At 41.2% G+C, this 19,086-nt stretch overlaps 1 protein-coding gene across 4 annotated transcripts in view; it reads left to right on the top strand.

Annotated features, from left to right (window-relative positions):
• The first annotated feature begins 2,642 nt into the window (after positions 1-2,642).
• JPH1 (junctophilin 1) overlaps positions 2,643-19,086 on the top strand; it is an 82,491-nt gene continuing 66,047 nt past the window's right edge. For all 4 annotated transcript variants that reach the window (XM_058023312.1, XM_058023305.1, XM_058023290.1 and 1 more), the window contains exons 1-2: positions 2,643-3,137; positions 9,413-10,169. In XM_058023312.1, coding sequence (XP_057879295.1) covers positions 2,759-3,137; positions 9,413-10,169 — 1,136 coding nt within the window. In that variant the 5' untranslated portion in view covers positions 2,643-2,758. The remainder of the gene's footprint in view (positions 3,138-9,412; positions 10,170-19,086) is intronic.

The raw sequence follows: 19,086 nt of genomic DNA, 5'->3' as shown, positions 1-19,086 counted from the left end.
CTTTAGGGATAAACAATTCTTCACTAAGTAACAGTACAGTAACACATCAGGGGTGCAATTATCCAAGTCTTTACAACAGCAAATCCAGTTATTCACCAATATTGAGCCAAAAGTGATACCCAGCTTAGCAAAGGACTTGCACAACTGTGATTATTGCCTAGGCCACCAGGCAAAGGGACACAGCTGGTCCTTCAAAGAGACAGCTCAGACCCACAGAGCAGCTGGGTGAGAATGTCCCATGTCCTCACCAGACCCACCTCTTCCACTGCTGAGGCGCAGCAGCACTGTCTGGATTTGCTAATCCATTTTCACACCCCACCTCTGCTCCACTCTGCGCTGGCTGTGTTCCAGCTGTGCACAGGGCACAGAATTGTTGTCCAAGCCAATTCTGGCTTTACACCTCATTTCTGCACACTGCACCCAGAAACACCATACAAAGCAACAGCAGCCCCATAACAGATATACCCAATGCCCAGCAGCTCCAGTTCAACCATGACAACTTCAAAAAAGTCTGCTCATATAACATGCACTAATGAACAGGCATCATCAATGCCTAGAAAATTTTACACCAGTATCCCCTATTAGGCATGCTGACCTCCAACAGGTGGTTCCCCAAACCATATAAAGAGTTTCAATCTTCTGTAATTCTGTTCAAACATTACAGGGCTTTATCTTCTGTTGGAAGAAGGAAAACAGGAAATAAATTATTACAATGAAAATAGTAAACTTCTCAAAGCATGTGTTGTCACCATTGTTGTTTCGAATCTTTTTCTTGAGGAAGACATGCAAGACGTGGGGCACAAAACTGAGTAAGCTCAAGCAATACTCAGAGAATACTGCACTCTATCTTCTTCAGCAATCCCATTGCAACATCTTGAGACTTCCCCTCCATTCTCAACAACAGCTTTCCAAAAAGACCATGTTGCAGTGAAGCTCTCAGTCCTTAACTCCAGCACACTTCCTAGTTTTGTCCAATGATACATGGAAGACTGCATGTCTGTGTTAGAGAAACAACATTTTTGTCTGGTTTTCTACACTCCAAAACTACGGAACAAAATTTTCTGGGCTCAAAGGGGCATTGAAAGCTTCTCCATCTTCTTGTGAAAAGGCAGAAGTCTTTGACTGTGCCTTTTTCTCTTTGTATGTATGTGTCCAAATATGTGCGCTGTCTTCCACCTCCACATGTTCAAGCAGAACTAGAAATCCTCTTAGCACAGAAAGAAGGCTTTGAAGCTCACACTTATGATGACAGGAGACATCAGTATCAGTTATGGTGCTCAACTCTCCCCTAGAAAGAGGAAAAATTCTTTGGCACTAAACTGTGTAAATGTGGCATAAAAATGTACACAGAAAAGTGTGTTATGAAGCACAAAGTTTAAAAATTTATTCAAGTATGTTTAGTATGTGTAATACTTTGATTTCACTTAGGTTTAAATCAAACCTCTTACATTTCAGCTGAATTTTGTAGATTTCTGAAGCTTAACTGCTTCAATTTCTAATGTCTTGAATTCAAATCTTCCACTTGCAATTATATTTCTGCTTTCATTCATCTCTACTAACATAGCCATTGTTATTTCTCTGCTTTTCCAAATAATCCGTGTCCAGATAGTACCATGACCCATGATTAACAAATATGATTCATGCTTCTAACAAAATCCCCATTGAAGAGGAACGTTTTCTTTCATATTTCAGTCCTGGTCTGTAACTGTGAAAGAACAAAAAGCTAGGACACCGTGACAGCAGCTTTCAATCCCTTCCCTGCTATTCTCTCTGCACTTTCTACGCTTATGTGTTTCTCCTGTCGTTTGCCCTTACAATTTTTTATCTGATTATCAAATATCTGGCAAAGAAGTACTTGGCAGGATTTAGAGCTCTTCAGTCGCCTGATGACCGCGGAGCTGATGGCATAATGAGAGGCTCCTAATGAAGTTCCCAGCCGTGCTGTCCCTGAAAAGCCCCGATACCACCCACATTCTTTTTGCCCCGTATTTCTCCACCCGTGGAACTTGGTGGTCTTCACACATGATTTGGAAAAGGGACAAAACACAACTCAGTTATGCTCTTCACGCACAATTTCGGCTTAAACCTAGTCCTCAAGCTCAGGGCAAGTAAATAAAAAAGAAAAAACCAAAACCGAAACACAGAATCACAAGTATCACTCGGAAGCTCTCTGATTTTGCCTACTTGTTGCAGGGGCTAGCAGGTGCAGCAGCAACCCGCCCGAGAGCCCGAGGGGCGGACGGCGCCGAGGCGGGGCAGGGCACGGAGCCGCCCCCGCCCCCCGGGCACCGCGGGCGCTCCGGCCCGACCCGGCCTGCGCGCTCCCGGCTCGCCCCGCCCCGGCCCGCGCGCGCCCCCGACCAGCGGGGGCAGCTTTTCCCGGGAGCAGAAGGCACACGGAGACCCCCCGGGAGCGAGCGGGCGAAGGCGGCTGCTCCCGCGGCACACAGCCCCAGCCCCAGCCCGCCCCGGGGGCGCGCACCTGCCCCGCGGCAGCGGCGCGGCCACACCGGGGGCGGGCCCGGGCGGGAGCGGAGGGGCGGGCGGGGAGGAGCGAGGGGCGGGCGCCGCTCGCCGCCGCGGGGCTGCGGCTGGGCTGGGCGCGGGCGGCCGGCCGGCGGAGCGCTCGCAGTCGCGGGGAACGCCGGGGCTGTCGGTCGGTCGGGCGGCGGGCGGGAAGGGAAGGCAAGGCAAGGCAGGCGGAGCAGGGAAGGGAGCGGGAGGCGGCGGCGGCGCCGCGCTCGCCCCGCTGCCCTGGATGACGGGCGGCCGGTTCGACTTCGACGATGGCGGCACCTACTGCGGCGGCTGGGAGGACGGGAAAGCCCACGGGCACGGCATTTGCACCGGGCCCAAGGGGCAGGGCGAGTATGCCGGCTCCTGGTCCCACGGCTTCGAGGTGGCGGGCGGCTACACCTGGCCCAGCGGCAACACCTACCTGGGCTACTGGGCGCAGGGCAAGCGCCACGGGCTGGGCGTGGAGACGAAGGGCAGGTGGATGTACCGCGGCGAGTGGTCTCACGGTTTCAAGGGGCGCTACGGGGTGCGGCAGAGCCTCAGCACGCCGGCCCGCTACGAGGGCACCTGGAGCAACGGGCTGCAGGACGGATACGGCGTGGAGACCTACGGGGACGGAGGTGGGCGCCGGCGGGGGGCGCCCCGCGCGCGGCGGCGCCGGGGGGCGGGCGGCAATGGGGGTGGGTGGGGGGTGCGCGCCTGCGTGGGCGCGCCGCGGGAAGGGCCCCTCCTTCCAGCCCCGCGCTCTCACCGCCGCCCTCACGCCGGGGCGCTTCTCCTGCCCCTGCCCGCGGCCGTGCGCCTTTCCCGGCGCCCTTCGCTCGGCGCCCCCGAGGCCCCGCTGGCGGCCGGGGAGCGCCACAGGTGCCTGGCAGCCGCCCCGCCCCACTCTGTGAGGAGCCGCCTGGCCCCGGCTGCGCTCCGAGCGCGCTGAGCTGTCCGGGCTCAGCGCTTTCTCCCGGCCAGCTGGTAGAAATCCGCATTACGGCCGCCTGCAGACGGCTTTCCTTTCTCCCCGCCGAGGCGGCTCACGGGCTCCGTGCCCGAGGTGGCGATGGCCGGGTGGCCGCGCCTGGCTCGGGGAGCGAGCGAGGCGGGAGAACCCCCGGCACCTCGCCCCCTGAGCGCCGCGTTGGTGCGGGAACGGCAGGAACCTGTTCTAATAGAGCCCTTGTGTCTGCTCATGTGCGGGTGTTGTGCGCTCGATGCGCTCGGCTTGTAAACAGGAGGCTGGAGCTAATGGAGTGGGCACGCAGCTCGCGTAAAATCAATGAAACTTGGGTCCACCCTCATATAATAACTCCCGATATTACAAAAATACGGGGTGGTTTCAAGCATCCTGCTCAAAGCAGGAGGTGTGCAGTGCACTCACACAGACCTGCCTCTCACACCTTTCCCCCCGACAAAGGCAGTGTCCCAGGGCTGAGCCTCACCGCGGCGGTGGGCGTGCGGAGCCGCGGCGATCCGCCTCCGCTGGAGTCGGGAGCGGTCAAGTCAGGGTTCAGCGAGGTTAACGAGGGCTGGAGATCACTGGAGTGCTCACTTACAGTTCTTGTACCTCTGTACAATAAATAAGCCTGATACTCTTTAATTCAGCCTTTGCTGGTGTAATGTCACTGGCCTCGCTGAAAGTGCCACCTGCAACTTCTGCAGAGTTGCTCTTCAGCTAGGAACAAGGGAGCGGGTTTGGTCTGTTCTAACAGGAGGAAAACGGGTCTCAGTTTTAGGACTAGACAGTCGCTGGGATTTTTTGACAGAAATGCTGGTTGCTTCAGCATTCAGAAACGTGTTCAGTTAACAGGCAGGTAATAGAATTTACCAAAATCAGAGGTACTGTTCACGTGATGTGACTAAAGGACTAACCCATATATCAGCTCTCAACAGATGCTTTTGCTGGTATCTTCAAGGAATTTTGTCACATCATCTCTGGTGAAACTTTCAGGAGAATGGGTATTTTTGTATTAAGCAGAAAATTAGATATTTGCAGGTGGGCTTCTATTTTTTCTTTTCCAAAATAGAAAATGTAGCAAGTTGATGAGATTCAGTTCCTTCAGACAAGGAAGTGTGCAGTGGGTTTTGTACCTTTCTGTCCCCTTGTTTAGAGATATTTGTAGCTGTCCAAAAATTGTTTCCTGGTGTGGAAATTTGTGATAATCAAAGACAGCAGTGGTTTTGGATTAATTAAAAAAAAACAAAACCAACAACAAAAAGGAAAGAACTCACCAAAATCAAAGTATGGAAGAGATCAGAATTTCAATTTCTCTTTCATCGCACAATGCACTTTTCAATTTTTATTATATTTGTATTGGCTAAATACAAGCAGTCGCTTTCCTTTTTTTCCTCCCTTGCCTTCTGGAAAAGTGAATTGCCATTCCATTAAATCTTCTAGAAAATAAAGTTGTTTCTACCCTTTTTTCTTTAGGCTTCTTGTGGCTTTTTAAAAAAATCTTAATATAGTATTGGTTATTGGAGATAAATTCTCTCAGTGTTTAGACTTGGAATAACATAGGAAGGATCCAGTTCACACTGTTAGCTGAAATCTGTTGTCATGACTCCAGTCTTTTGCATGTTGCAGCTCATAGGAACAGAGGGTGTGAAGTCCCATTGATTTTAATGAAAGTACTCATGAATGAAGCAGAGCAGTACGTCATAGATGTTTGCAGATGTGCTTTTGTTTTCATGCTCTGGGAACAATAGATGTATTTGCACACCAGAACAACATCTGAAATGGGTTTATAAGGAAACCAGATTTACACATGTATCTTTAACATAATTTAAAACAGTTGCGGGAAAGCTCTCTCTTCATGAATACCAGTGTAGAGAAATAACTCATTAGACTGTGCCAACTGCCAGTTTATTTTCAAACTTGCTATAATGTAGATCTCTTTGCTGCTGGCTTTTTGGTTGTTTTTATTTTTTTTTAGTATATCCCCAGTACATTGCTTTAAAGTGTATTGGTGGTATTATGAGATGTCATTGAAGGAGGGAAACAGAAAATAAGCATTGACAGTGTTCCTCAGTTTTTGCACACAACACTTTTCATGACATGAGTAATACATGTCATGCTGTGTTTAGATGCTTACAATTGTCACTCAGTCAAATCTCTGAGGAAAACACTGTGAATTATAAATCATGATACTTCCATTCATTGCATGTGATTACATTGGGCTTTCAAGTGGCCCATCTCTCTGTTCCCTGCAGCAGTCTGGATTTTTGTGCCTCCTTTAAACTCCCTAGGTTTTGTTAATCTGTGTGAAGATGCCAAACCTACCGGAGGAGTGACTGTGGCCTTATTTGAAACTTCAGTATGTCTAAATTGGTTATTTATGGTCGTTCCAACAACAGCAAAAACCAATTGCATGTTGTCATTCCACAAAGGGAGATCAGGGGAAAAAGCACCCTGAAGCAAAGGTCACATATGCTCATTGATTTCTGAGAGGTCTTCTTTCTAGGTCTACGCTTATTTAACATTTGAGGGAGAAAAGCATGCAAAAATCTTAATGTAACAACAACTTTTTGAAACCAGAGAATATCTGAGTAAAGGATAAGAGCAAGTAGAGTAGTTAAACTCTCAGGGTTTTTTACAGTGTAGTTTTAAATTTTAGCTGCAAGTGGGCAATGGCATTTACAGCTGTAAGATGCACCAAGGGTGTTTTAGAAGGGATGACACACTGTAACTAAGGAAACAGATTATGAAATTATATCTTAGAACAACTTGCCAACAAAAAGAAAAGGAAAAAAATACACTTTCTAATAGCTCTCAGGCTTAAAATATGAACACCTTTCCAAGAGAACCAATTAAACACCAGATCGATGGTCAGCAGTTGTGGCTGAATGTTTCTTCAGTTACAAAGGATAGCAAGCCCAGCTTTTGAAAAAATTAGTGTTTAACAATGTTACTGTTTTATGGTCAAATACAGTTTAAATTATGTTGGTAATTACAGTGTTAATAAAAATTTCAATAATTTTTAGAGGAGCTGCTTTGAATAGTCAACTGTCATATAAGGTGAAACAGAATGTGGTGTGTGTGTTGATATATTGTTTCTGTTTATCTCTATCTAGAGAGACAGGTAAATACTGGATATGTTTTCATCTTCATATATGGGAAAAGCTTTTTCATCATGTGTTATATCATAAATTGTTGTATTTAGTTATATTTCAGTATTGACGTATCTTGCTTGTTTAAAGATCTCTAAAATTTATTGAATAAGGTGATGCAATTAAAGTCTGATATAGTAAGTCATATTACTGTACAAGGTTCTTGTATCTACATTCTGGACACTGCTCTCCATATTTCATTAAAATACTTTTCCTTTAAAGTGTGAGTTGAAAAACCAAGGAAAATGAGTTAGCTTTTTAGCATTAGTATCAGAAGCGTTTCCATTGAGACATCTGTAATGACAGAAATGATAAGAGTTACTTGCTACACTGCATAAAATTCAGCCTAAATATCTCATACTTTTTAAGGATGAAATGAGTACGAATCTTCCATTTTCTTTTTTACTATTTTCTCTTTAGAAGAACATGCATTGATTTTATTTCCACAGTAGAAAGGAAAATTGGACTAGTGGATAGCAGCACATTAATTGTTCTTGTTTTAATGCCTTTAAGGGCAGCTGCAAACACTTCCCTTCCTTCTAGAGTAGCAAAAAATACACGTCCTTAATTAAGTATTTTTAAGCTTTCCATTAAACACATGTTTATTAATTACAATATGAGTAAGAAAAAGAGGCTGACCTTTTACTCTTCTCTAAAATTCTGTACTGAAATAGTAGATTATGCTTGAAGTCTGATGTTGTAAGCAGCATGGAGAGGTATAATTATGAGATGCTGCTCTAATGTAATATTGTGGTATAATCAAAATTAGACTTAGATTTATTATTTCAAAATTAAATTAACTAGTGCAGAACAATAAAGGGGTTATAATATGTAGTAATAAGTATATGTAGCCAGTTTCTTAGTTCCAGCATATCATTACAGATCCCAGAATAATTAGGGACAAAATGAAGTAATTTGTGCGCGTAAAATATTAATGTATTTCCAGGAATTTTCTGTTTAATAAAACAACAACAAAAAAATATTGTGGCTGTATATATGCAGTATTTACAGAATATGCCATACCAGTGCATTGTGCTCATGTTTCTATTTATTCTTCTCCATATGCTGAGTTTTTTAAAATAATCGTGTTCCTAGATTCAGGCACCCTTACAACCAATGCAGTAGTAGGTATCCAGGATACAGAGAATGAGAAAGAAACTAAGAAAGTTATTTGTTTGTGTCAGCAGCCATCTGTTAAAAACCTTCCACTTGGTAGAATTTTCTACCAACACGGAATAGTTACCTTTTAGAACCTATCTAGTATTATATAATAGTGAAAACAGACTTAGCAAATTTAATTGTGTGTTAACACTGAAATACACGTTAGCAGAAGAGGTAATGAGTAAGGCAGTACTTGGTAAATGGTGGACACGTACACAACCAAACCAGTATGTGTATATGGAAGAGGTTTAATCTCAAAGCAAATGAATCTTGGATCTACATATTTAACTGCGATTACTGCATAAATATTTTCACAAAAATTTTATCAATCACTAAATTTGTCTTGTGATATTTAGTTCTCTGAATAGTCAGTAGATGCTCCAGTTGAAGTAGATCAAAATTTTAAAAAATAATTAAAGATTACTTATTCTCTGAAAAAATATTCAAAGTAGCTTAAAAAAACCCCAAAAAACCCAGCACTAGGTGGGTGAGCAACTTCATTTTGAGGAGCTTAAAGTAGTGTAATGGGAATTAGAGTGAAATTACATCACAAAAAAAGTTATCTTCTACTTACTAGTTACGATATCCATGCAACCTTCCTTTGGAGCCTCTGGTAGAAATGACCTTCAGAGAGCAGACAATGGAAAGTGTCAAAATGAAAATGAGTTTCAAGAATAAAAGAAGAAAAATTGCTGTAGTAATCTGATAAAGGTGGGGTTTGGCTCCAGTGCAGCTTTGCATGGCCATCCATGACTTTTCATATCGTGTACCATCTATCCTCCTTACATTGCTGTTTAAAACTTTTTACAAGAGTAGTTATGATTAAATGTTTGCTAGAACGTTGTGCAGTACTGTGTTACTGCCTTGCCTTTCTTACATACTGCAGAACAAAAGAAAGGCAAAAAAAGGGCTACAGAATTCATGCTTTTGATCCCTCTGTCAGAACATAAGTCAGAATGCAGCACATATTTATGTGCTGAGGATACTAGAAAGTGTTGGTATGAAGAGTTCATAAAGAGAAAGGGGTCCTAAGGTTTTGCTCTTTCATTCAAATCCACAGAAAAAATTTTAAAATATTTAATTTTACAATGGAGGTTTATGACAGTGGATCCAAAAGCCCATCTGCAGACAATCTGTCAAATAGCTCCTGACAAGGAGAGGTCTATAGTCACCTTAAACCCACAATAACAGAATGGTTACTTCTCCTACTTGCTCTTTCTGTGGGCAGCTGGGCACAAGAACTGTAAGTGTCCTGCTCTCTCCCTTCTCAGCTGACTACATATCTCTGTTTCTGCTAGCCACCTTCCTATCAGTCCACATTAAAAAAATGTTGAGGGAGTCCTGCTTTAGAAATTTCTCTCAATTTTTTCCCCTGAATAGATCCATTTAAAAAAATGGTTATGATTATAGTCACTGTGTCTTAGTTACTAAAATAAACCAGCTGTGAAAGTGAAGGATTTTCTTCAAAATAATTTATAAGAAAAACAAGTAACTAAAGTAGTTTATCTGTCTGTGTTGTGTGCATCTCTTCTTACCAAAATCAGAGCTGACAGTGTAGTGTTGCCTGTAGCATACTGGATGGAGAGAGCTAGGTCTTCTACAGCTTCCTAAATTTAACTTCTTATTATTTTAAAAGGTACCTACCAGGGGCAGTGGACAGGAGGGATGAGACATGGATACGGCGTACGTCAGAGCGTACCCTATGGCATGGCCACTGTGATCCGTTCACCTCTCCGAACATCTCTGGCGTCGCTTCGAAGTGAGCAGAGCAATGGCACTGTTCTGCACGACGTCACTTCAGACAGTCCGGCTGGAACAAGAGGAGGATTTGTGCTCAATTTTCACAGTGATCCAGAAGCCATGGGCATTAAGAAAAAAGGAGGCTTATTCAGAAGAGGATCCCTTCTGGGTAGTATAAAACTTAGAAAATCGGAGTCTAGGTCATCGATATCTAGCAAACGGAGCTCTGTAAGGAGCGATGCTGCTATGAGCAGGATTAGTTCTAGTGACGCCAACTCTACAATTAGTTTTGGAGATGGTGACTGTGATTATAGCCCTCTGGAAGACCACGTTGATGCTACCACTACAGAAGCCTACATGGGTGAATGGAAGAACGACAAGCGCAGCGGTTTTGGTATCAGTGAGCGATCAAATGGTATGAAATATGAAGGAGAGTGGCTGAATAACAGGAGGCATGGATATGGATGTACCATGTTTCCAGATGGCACCAAAGAAGAGGGAAAGTACAAAAATAACATTTTGGTCCGTGGAATAAGAAAGCAACTTATACCAATACGAAACACAAAAACTAGAGAAAAGGTGGATAGAGCAATAGAGGGTGCACAGCGAGCAGCTGCCATGGCAAGAACCAAAGTGGAAATTGCAACCTCAAGGTAAGTTATCAACTGGAAGGTTGTAGACCTTTGTGGTAGTGAGCACTTGCTCGCCTCTCAGTTTCATGTGTGTAGCTCTGTTGACTTTCGTGGCATTATGCATTTGGAGCTTAGAGCTTCAACTGGTTTGAGTATAGAGTTGGTGTTTGTTCTGTAGCATCCTGTAAAAGTAAATTTCCATTCTTGATATATTTCTGCTTTCTCTCAAGAGCTGCTGCATTATGCCTTTAAACCCGTTTGGAAAATAAAATTGGTGAGGAATGTAATGAATTATTTGGGGGAAATGAGGTAAAGTTTTAATATTTTCCCATAGCCATGCTCCAGTTATACTTACTTACTATATTGCCAGTTTTTTTGGTAGCATCTGAAACTGACTGAAGTTGCCCATTTGAGAATAGGCATCTTAAGATGCATCTCTTTGTCTGAGGTGCTCTTGGTAGGAACAGCCTAAGAATAATGGTCGAGGATCTGAAACTGACTGAAGTTGCCCATTTGAGAATAGGCATCTTAAGATGCATCTCTTTGTCTGAGGTGCTCTTGGTAGGAACAGCCTAAGAATAATGGTCGAGGATGTTGTGCTTAGAGGCTGTTGGTTTGGTTGCCAGGACAATGTCTGCCAAAAGAGTTCTTTATGAGGACTCTTCCATTTTGGAGCATGCTTCTCCTCAACTCATCTGATCATACAACCACCACCTGAAATAGGGGTAATCAGCTTCTCCCCGTGCCTCTGCCAAATGTTTGAGATGGGAGAAGTGTGTGGGTATTGGTAGTGGAGAAAAGCGTCATTTTCACTTTCAACTTCTAACCAACAACCAAGCAAAGTTTCTTGAAATGAAATAGTTACAAATTAAATCAGTGCGGACAATTTTAATTGGTTATATTGTTAAGTTTGAGAGCTCTTTAAAAAGCTATTTCATTTTTATTGCCTTCCAATAAGTTTCTGTGGCGATTTCTCTATTGATGGCTTTAGTTTGTTTCCTCAGGCAGGCTTTTCTTGAAATATGCTTTGAATTAAAAAAAAGAGTCCAGAATATGCATGAAAGAAAATCTTCATGCTATTTTAGAAAGAGGATGTCACATTACTCTTTGAGCTGAACAACTGATTCCTAATTTAGTGTGGTCACTAGTGTGTCCCCAGTGACTACCCTTTTCCTGACAGTCATAAGAAGTACAAAAAACTGCTTCAGTAGGAGAGCTTGAATATATGAAATGCTCATAGCAAGAAGTAGTTGAGACACTAAGATGAAGAATGTAGCATACCATTAAAGGATTTTTCTGAGAACTGGTCATGTAAGTAACTAAAGGGTAGCATATATTTGGTTACTTCTATAAATATATGTAAGGCATTATATGACAGCATACCATATTAGTAAGGCAGATCAGTAATACCTAACTTTGAGAAAGTACTGGATCCCATTTATGTTCTGTCAGTACATAATAAGCCCTAGTTTAAAAAAAAAAATAGGTGGGATATATGGAAAGGAGGACTCACCCCTTTGAGTCTGTATAAAGCTATTAAAAAGCTGTCGTCTGAGACCATTACATTGCAAGGCACAGTGAATGCACTTCCTCTTCAAGAAGTGTCTCTGAAGTATTTTGTTTGCTTTTCCTTCCCTTTGATTTTTAGGTGGAGGGCAGAGATCAAATTGCTTCTTTTGGAACAATTCACCAAAACAATGTTGATTTCTTGAAAATACATTTTTGAAAGTGCAGCAGAAGTTGTAGTGCAGCTGTGACCTGGGGCAGTCTCCCTTTGGTTTCTCAACTAAAAATTTCTCTGAAACATTCCCATGACTACCAGGATAGACAGCAAGATGGCAGATTCAGGTGTTCTCTCTTTTTAGTAGCCACTGACCAACTGTACTGGCACTGATTCAAAGGCCAAGAGACCTGACACCGAACTGGGCAACATCAGGCATGAAGATAATATTAACTTCACTTCTGAGGGCATGTTGGGCTCCCCTAGTAAGAATGGCAAGACCTTTCCTATCTTGCAAATGTTCAGAGTTCTTTTGAGTATGTACCAGTAGGAGCAAGGCCATGGACACTGGTGAACTAAAAAACTGTCTTAGCAAACTGTCTTGACCAATTTTTTACCAAACTGATATATTAATAATATAATAATTCTTTGGACGATAGCATTCTTGCAATGTCTTTCTAGATGAATGGTGGTTCTGTCTGTTTCCTGACAATTACTACTGCACAAAAAAGTCTAGTCTGCCTTCTGTAATTTCTCTAGTGTGTAATAAATACAAAGGTAGTTCTGCCCATATGGCATCACCTCACTGCACAGTGGCCTTCTGTGTTTCAGACTGGACAGATGTCACCAGCACTGTGTGCTTGCTGTAGATTTCCATTCCATTAGTTGAAGAACTCGCTAGATAGACCTTTTCTGACCCCCAAAACCATCAAACCAAAGAGCTAGAAATCCTTACTCTCATCCAGATACCTTCCTTTTCAGTGCAGCTTGGAGTTGCTATTCTTCCTGCATACAGGAAGAATATTCCCAAAATGTTTGTTCAGCCAAATGGAAACAGACCATACTCCTCTTCATAGCTCCCTGCTGGTCCTGACAGGCTTGGCTGGTAGTTTGACCTGTGACAGATGTCCACACAGTCTTCAACGAGACCAACCACTGTTTTGCTTTATATTCTCAATGTCTTTTTATGTCTAAAAGTCATCTCTAGTAATCTGTGTAATCTTCCTTTGTCTAAAGTGGCAGTTTTGTACACAAAGAAAAATATAAAAGTTGGGATAAGTAGGGCTTGTCTGAGCCTGAATTTACATTGGCTCTCCTGACTTAGCCTTTGGGTTTTTGAGGTATTTGTACTGAGGTGTTTTGAAAATTACAACAGCATTTCTCAAAAGATAGCAAATTGCAACATTATGTGATTTATAAAAAGCTGCTGTATCAGGAAAATAATTACTAGCTTCTGCTACACAGATGTGTATTCAAAACAGATTAGAAATTAGCAATGAATAAAAATTCTTTTTAAATTACAGTGCAACTTAATAGATTTGATTGTGTATTAGTTTTACCAGCTGTATTTAAGGAAAAAATGTTTTGGCATAAATATAAAAATCCCAGAATTTGAGAAACTTCAAAATTATGCTCATTACTTTCCCTTTTCAAAACTTTTAAGGTGCCTTTTAAAAATACCATTATTATGGGGAGTAATTAATTCAAATTCATCTTTAATGCATTGTACTAAAAGCAGTCAGGTTTATGTGCTTTATTTGGGGTCTTCCTGTCTAAGAGGAGAAGCTGCTTTCCAGAAATGTTTGATTCTTCTCTATACATGTGAAGTGCTTTAAATGCTGAAAGATGTATGTTTGGAAGAGCCTTTTGGAAGATATTAAAAAGCCTCATGTGTTGACTCAACAAGAGTCAAGTGGAAACTCATTTTGAGGATATCATGTAATTCTCAATGTAGGGATTTTGAACTTCCTTTTCATCACTGTCATGTGTCTCACTCAAAGGAGATATCCCTCTGCAGTTCAATATAGACTGGAATAACATTAGAGCACTTCTTTCCTAGTAAGAAAATTACTTAAGTTTTCATTATTCTGTATTATATTAACTTTGCCTTTATCAATATTTATGTACAAAATAAAAAACTGTATTGTTTCTGGAATTCATTTTCAGAGTTTGAACATAAACTTATAACACTGAGTATCACTGAGTGTTTATAAAATACATCAGTCCTGTAAGTAAATGTGAGGCAGTGGAAGCAGAAGGAATGATGTTTGTTTACTAACAACCCTTCATATTTCACATTATTTCAGAAAAGTCGATTTTCTGCATTCAGAATTGAGTGTTCTGAGCCAGGCCTTTTCTTTTTCTTTTTCCTTTTAAATATTTTCTAGCTGATTCTCCCCTTAAAAGATATTTTCCTCTAAGTGTCGACTCTCTGAGGAAGAACAAACTTTGCAAGCACACAAAGGGACATGATAAAAATACTGTAAGGGTAAGAAATATGAACTAGAAGATCGTGTATGAATGAAAAGAGAGAAAGAAATCAAAAGAGAAAAATATTTCCTTGTTGATACTTTCCTTACATTTCATTGATCTTTCAGGTCATAAAACAGATTCAAGAATTAAAACTTGTTGTTTTTTCTCCTTTTCACAAAAGCGAAATACTTCTAATTACTTTAAATTTTGAGTGAGTTTTAAGTGAAGCGTATGTATTGTCATAGTGTGCCATGAGAACTTGTGTCCACCTTAAAAGCAATATTGTAATGGGCTCTCATTACAGGAGCACCTGAGATTTGGTGAAGCATAATGGTTCCTTTGTGTTAGGCACTGCACAAACAAATTATGCTGTCTGGAGACCTTGCAGTCTGGGAAAATGGCTGTGCCCAACAGATGAAAAGAAGCTGGCAAAAGACTGGGCCAGAGAACAAGATAACAGTAAAATCAATATCTTGCTACTAATAATATGGAGCAGTTCCTCCTTGTTAATTAGCTGTCTGTGCTCAGACAGCAGTGACTAGCAAGCCTCTAGTCACTTTAGTGCTCTTTTTAAGTGGAGCACTGAAGGGGGATTAACTGGCATCTTCTGCAGTGATTTCTTTTTCAGAGCAGCTTTTTTAGACAGCTCAATTTTATTTTTAACATGTTTGTGTCCAAGTCCACAGATGCTAGAGCTAAATTTCAGCTTTTATTTTTTTAATAGAAGCTGCTGAAACTCTGGTTGTGATCCTGTCTCACAAGCAGGCTGCTTTGTTCTACGTGACTTCCAAGGAATCTTGAGTTGTTAGAAGTGGATGCAGGAGGAAGGTGCAGCAGGATTGACTTGGTAGTGGAGACCCAGAATAACTATTTTGTTTGGGAGCGAACACACCTTCACAACATGGACTTCCTTTGGGACCCTGCTGTCCCTGGCTGTCATCGTGGCCTGGTGCCAGTAGTGACTTGTGTGATGTCCAGTGCTAGGATGAGTCAGAGAACTCCAGTTTTACCCTAAGTCCTGGCCTGGTGCTGCCCCAGCCAGGGCTTGGACACTTAGCATTGCCTTCAAGTTGCTGGGCAGCACCTCTGGCTCAGCTGTCCACCCCAGAACACCCACGTCCACAGCACAGCAGTTACTCAAGAACCCACTGCTTACATTTTTCATAACCTCGATTCAGAGTAAGCTTCGCCATGCTGTGTTACATGGTGGGGTGATATGGAGCGTATGGATGTCTCAGGAAGCAGTACTAGGTGGTTTATTAGGCAGCTCCTTTGTTGTGTTCATTGCCTTGTGTGACCAGTGTGCTCATCTTGACCTGAACAAACTGTGATTTCTAGGGAGAGCTGAAATGACACGCATGTGATAGCACAGTTTGTGTTCACACTAGAAGGCAGCTGCCCATCGTTCCAAACAGCATTGAATTATTTGTGCCACACACAGCTTTCCATGATGGATTTAGCTGACTCTACCACTCTCACTTTACTCAAGAAACTAAACTGGACACTTGCAAGCCTGGTGCCTCACACGCCTTGGAGATGCTTTACTTATTATAGCTGAAATATGAACATTGTGTTTAGCAATAGGATCCAGCAAATACCAAAGGTATTTATATAAGACTGCTTGCTTCAGTACAAAAAGCTGCCTGAGGTTCAAAATGAAATCACTTTTAATCATTTTGCTACATAGTTTGTTTGAAGATAACAAGTGAAATGCTGTGGTAAAACTTAAAATAGGTCTTGAACTACTATAGATAGTAATTTTAAAGTTAAATCTGCATTCTTTATAGAAAACCATATGTTCTTTGAATCCTGTGGGAGTTACACCACTAACTTCATTGGGGCACATATTCCCTCAGATTTCACAAACAACTCATTGGTAAAAGAATATAATCTTGGACTGTTCCTCAGTTATTTGCTGGGGAATGAATAATACAGCTGTTTGAAATACACAAATCGTATAAACATCATTACACAGATTTCTTTTTACTTTCTTAGTATTTAATGCACCAAGATTATGTGGCTGAAAATATGTGAAATTAGTCCTGTACCATATCTCAGCTTGAAATTTTAGAAGTATTTAGTATTTAATTTTATCTAGTATTTAGTTTTTTATCACATTACCTATATCCAAATATACCTACCTACAGCCATAAGCTTAATAGGGATTTAAGTTTTTTTTAAAGAAGTTCTGATGCGTATCCAGTCTTACCTTGTGTTTGTATTAGACACAGAATTGTTACTTGGGAGTTGCTTTTCTAAATTGTTTAAAATCAGGAGATTGCTAGTATAAGATTGGAAATATTCAGTGCTTTCAGAACATAAATGAAACAAAACAATGCTGCACCACTGCTTTCAAAATAACCTTCTAAGAAAGCCTTTTTCTGCTGTACAAACATTCTTAAAATATATTCTTTTTTCACATGGTAAGGGGGTTTTTCCCCAATTTCCAGAACATTAATTAATTGAGAAGCAGAGATGCAGAGATGATTTTTGCAGTAGTAGCCCAGCAGATGTACGTGACAACATTAAGGCTTTTTTTTTAATGGTACTGGGATAGACAAAGAGACTAGTATTTTTTTGTAGTCACAGAAGATGAGTTGTTAGGCAGATTCTCCCCTTATTTTTTATATAGCATATCAGTTTTGATCTGTATTACAACAATTGCTCAAAAGCTAAGCTGCAAATAGCATCTGTCTTTACTGACTTGTAGGAGAGTTTCTGTGATGGAAATAAATATGAATTCAAATAACAAAATCTGGATCGTTTGTACTGGTTAGTCATGTGTGAACTGTAGAGTTAAGTCATTAGATTTATGTTATTTATTGCTATAAAAATACTCTCAGAACCAGAAAGATATTTTGTATTTCCACTATATCTAGTACAACTGCATACATACATTTAGTAGTACTAGTTGGAGCTTGAGTTATTTCCTTGATGTTTTGCTCAAAGATTAAATCAACTCATATAGAACATTCCCAGCTTATTTCTTCAAAGAGATAAGAAAACTTGCTATCATCTAACTGTAACATTGTTGAACAGTATTCTGTAGAGCAGCATGTTTCTCACTGAACAACTACGGCAGAAAAATACTCTTTTAAAGGATTCATTCATTGATCTAATTCTATATTTTCCTAATAACAATTGATTCATTTTCTCAAAATTGGTGTAGTTCAATGAGTGGTACTGTTTGTTTGAATACTAATGGATCAGTGATACATATTATGACTTTTCTTCATGTTTTTGGTGATTAATACATTTTTCTGCTTTATGTATGTAACAGATTTCAGTACATGCTTGTGTACACTGACCTGCATTCTTTTGCCTATCTCACTATGATCTTCTTCTTTCACTACTCCTAAATTTGCACTTTGTTTTTCTGCTTTGTTTGTTCTTCTGCAGTTTTTTGCTCTCATTGTCTGTGGAGGTAGAGGCACAATCTCTTTGTGGCTAGGGTCCAGGAATAAATTTCTCCACTAAAGTTTGCCTCCCTCAAACCCATGTCAGCGTTTAACATCTGAAACAACCTATTGATTATTCCTGTTGTCCTCTCAAGATTAACTATTCCCAGATCTGCTGAATAGCAGTAGCAGTCTCCCAAGAGCTCACTGCCAAGGTCACCTTAAAGCCACTCATAAATAAAGTTAGGGTGGTTCTGCTTTGCCCATCACTCTTACACTTAAATTGAACTTCATTCACCATTAAGAGGCATCAGTGAGTTTTGTGCATCCCTTTGTTGCAGTTTTGCCTCAGACTTCTCTGATGCTGCCATTCACAAATTCAGTCACTTGGCTGTTCAAGCTTTTCCTTGGCATTTAAGGATAACATGAGTTCTCAGCCCTGAGCCCCGTGGGTGTCCAGCACTAAATTGCAGTTGGGAGAACCAGTCATTTAGCCTGTCCCAGTATGTTCTGTTTCTGAATTAATTTTTTGTTCACTTAAGCACTACTTCTTTCTCTTGTTTTTTTTTAATCTTTATTTCCAGACTTTCTGGTGAGAAATGCTACACTTTAGGTTTACTATGTTAAAAGTAGGGGTTGATGAGAAATTATGGTATTACTGTTTTGCATTTAAAAGTCAGAAATTTCCTTCTAGTATCTGACTAAAATTAAATCAGTTAAATGTGAATTTTCAGCTCTTTTGTTCTAGGAGGTTAAGAAGACAGGTATCTACATTCTTTTCTCTTACCACACTGAATCAGGTGGGTAAGGCTTGTTTAGTTGCCTTATTGCTATAATGCAGCACCTCCGCTTCATGCTTGCCTCAGGTGTTCCTGGCATATATAAAAAGAGGCAGAGGTCATTTTGCTGCTGCTTTAGCTTTCCTTTCTGGCTTTGGGGTGAATAATTTCAAAGATATTTTTTCTCTGAACTTTCAGACTACTTTATAAATAAAGGAATTGGATCATGACGCTCTTAGTTCTGCAAAAGAACTCAAAATCCAAAGGTGGAAACAGGCAAGACCCAAAAGATTGTCACTGTTGAGGTGGCCTGTGGGCAGATATGAGCGTGCATCACAGCCCTAGTGTGTTCTTGTCTGGAGCCAGGATTTCATACCTGTTGCTGGTTAAAAATTTGATTTCCGAAGGGAAAAGAAAGGAGACCAAGAAATCTGGATGACCACTAAACTGAAGTGACTTCCTAGGATCTGGCTGTGTGTGTGTGCACGCATGTGTGCTTGTGTTCTGCCCAAGTTCACTTTTTAAGCTCCTTCACTTGCAGGAATTTGTGATGTCAGTTGTATAAGCATCTTAGGAATATGCTTAAAACAAAGAATATAGTGCCAAGTGCTAAGATAAAAAATGTATTTCAGGCAAAATAAATTAATCATCCCTAAACGTGCCTAAAAGATGTATGGATGTCGTACTTAGGGACTTGGTTTAGTGGTGGACTTGGCAGTGGTGGATTAACCTTTGGAGTTGATGATCTTTGGGTTTCATGTTTTAAATGTTTCTAAATTTATTACCAT

The sequence above is a fragment of the Melospiza georgiana genome, chromosome 1 (assembly GCF_028018845.1).
Source record: "Melospiza georgiana isolate bMelGeo1 chromosome 1, bMelGeo1.pri, whole genome shotgun sequence".
Classification (NCBI taxonomy): Eukaryota; Metazoa; Chordata; class Aves; order Passeriformes; family Passerellidae; genus Melospiza; species Melospiza georgiana.
Note: the sequence above shows the minus strand (reverse complement) of the source record. Positions and strands in the feature narration are given on the sequence as shown.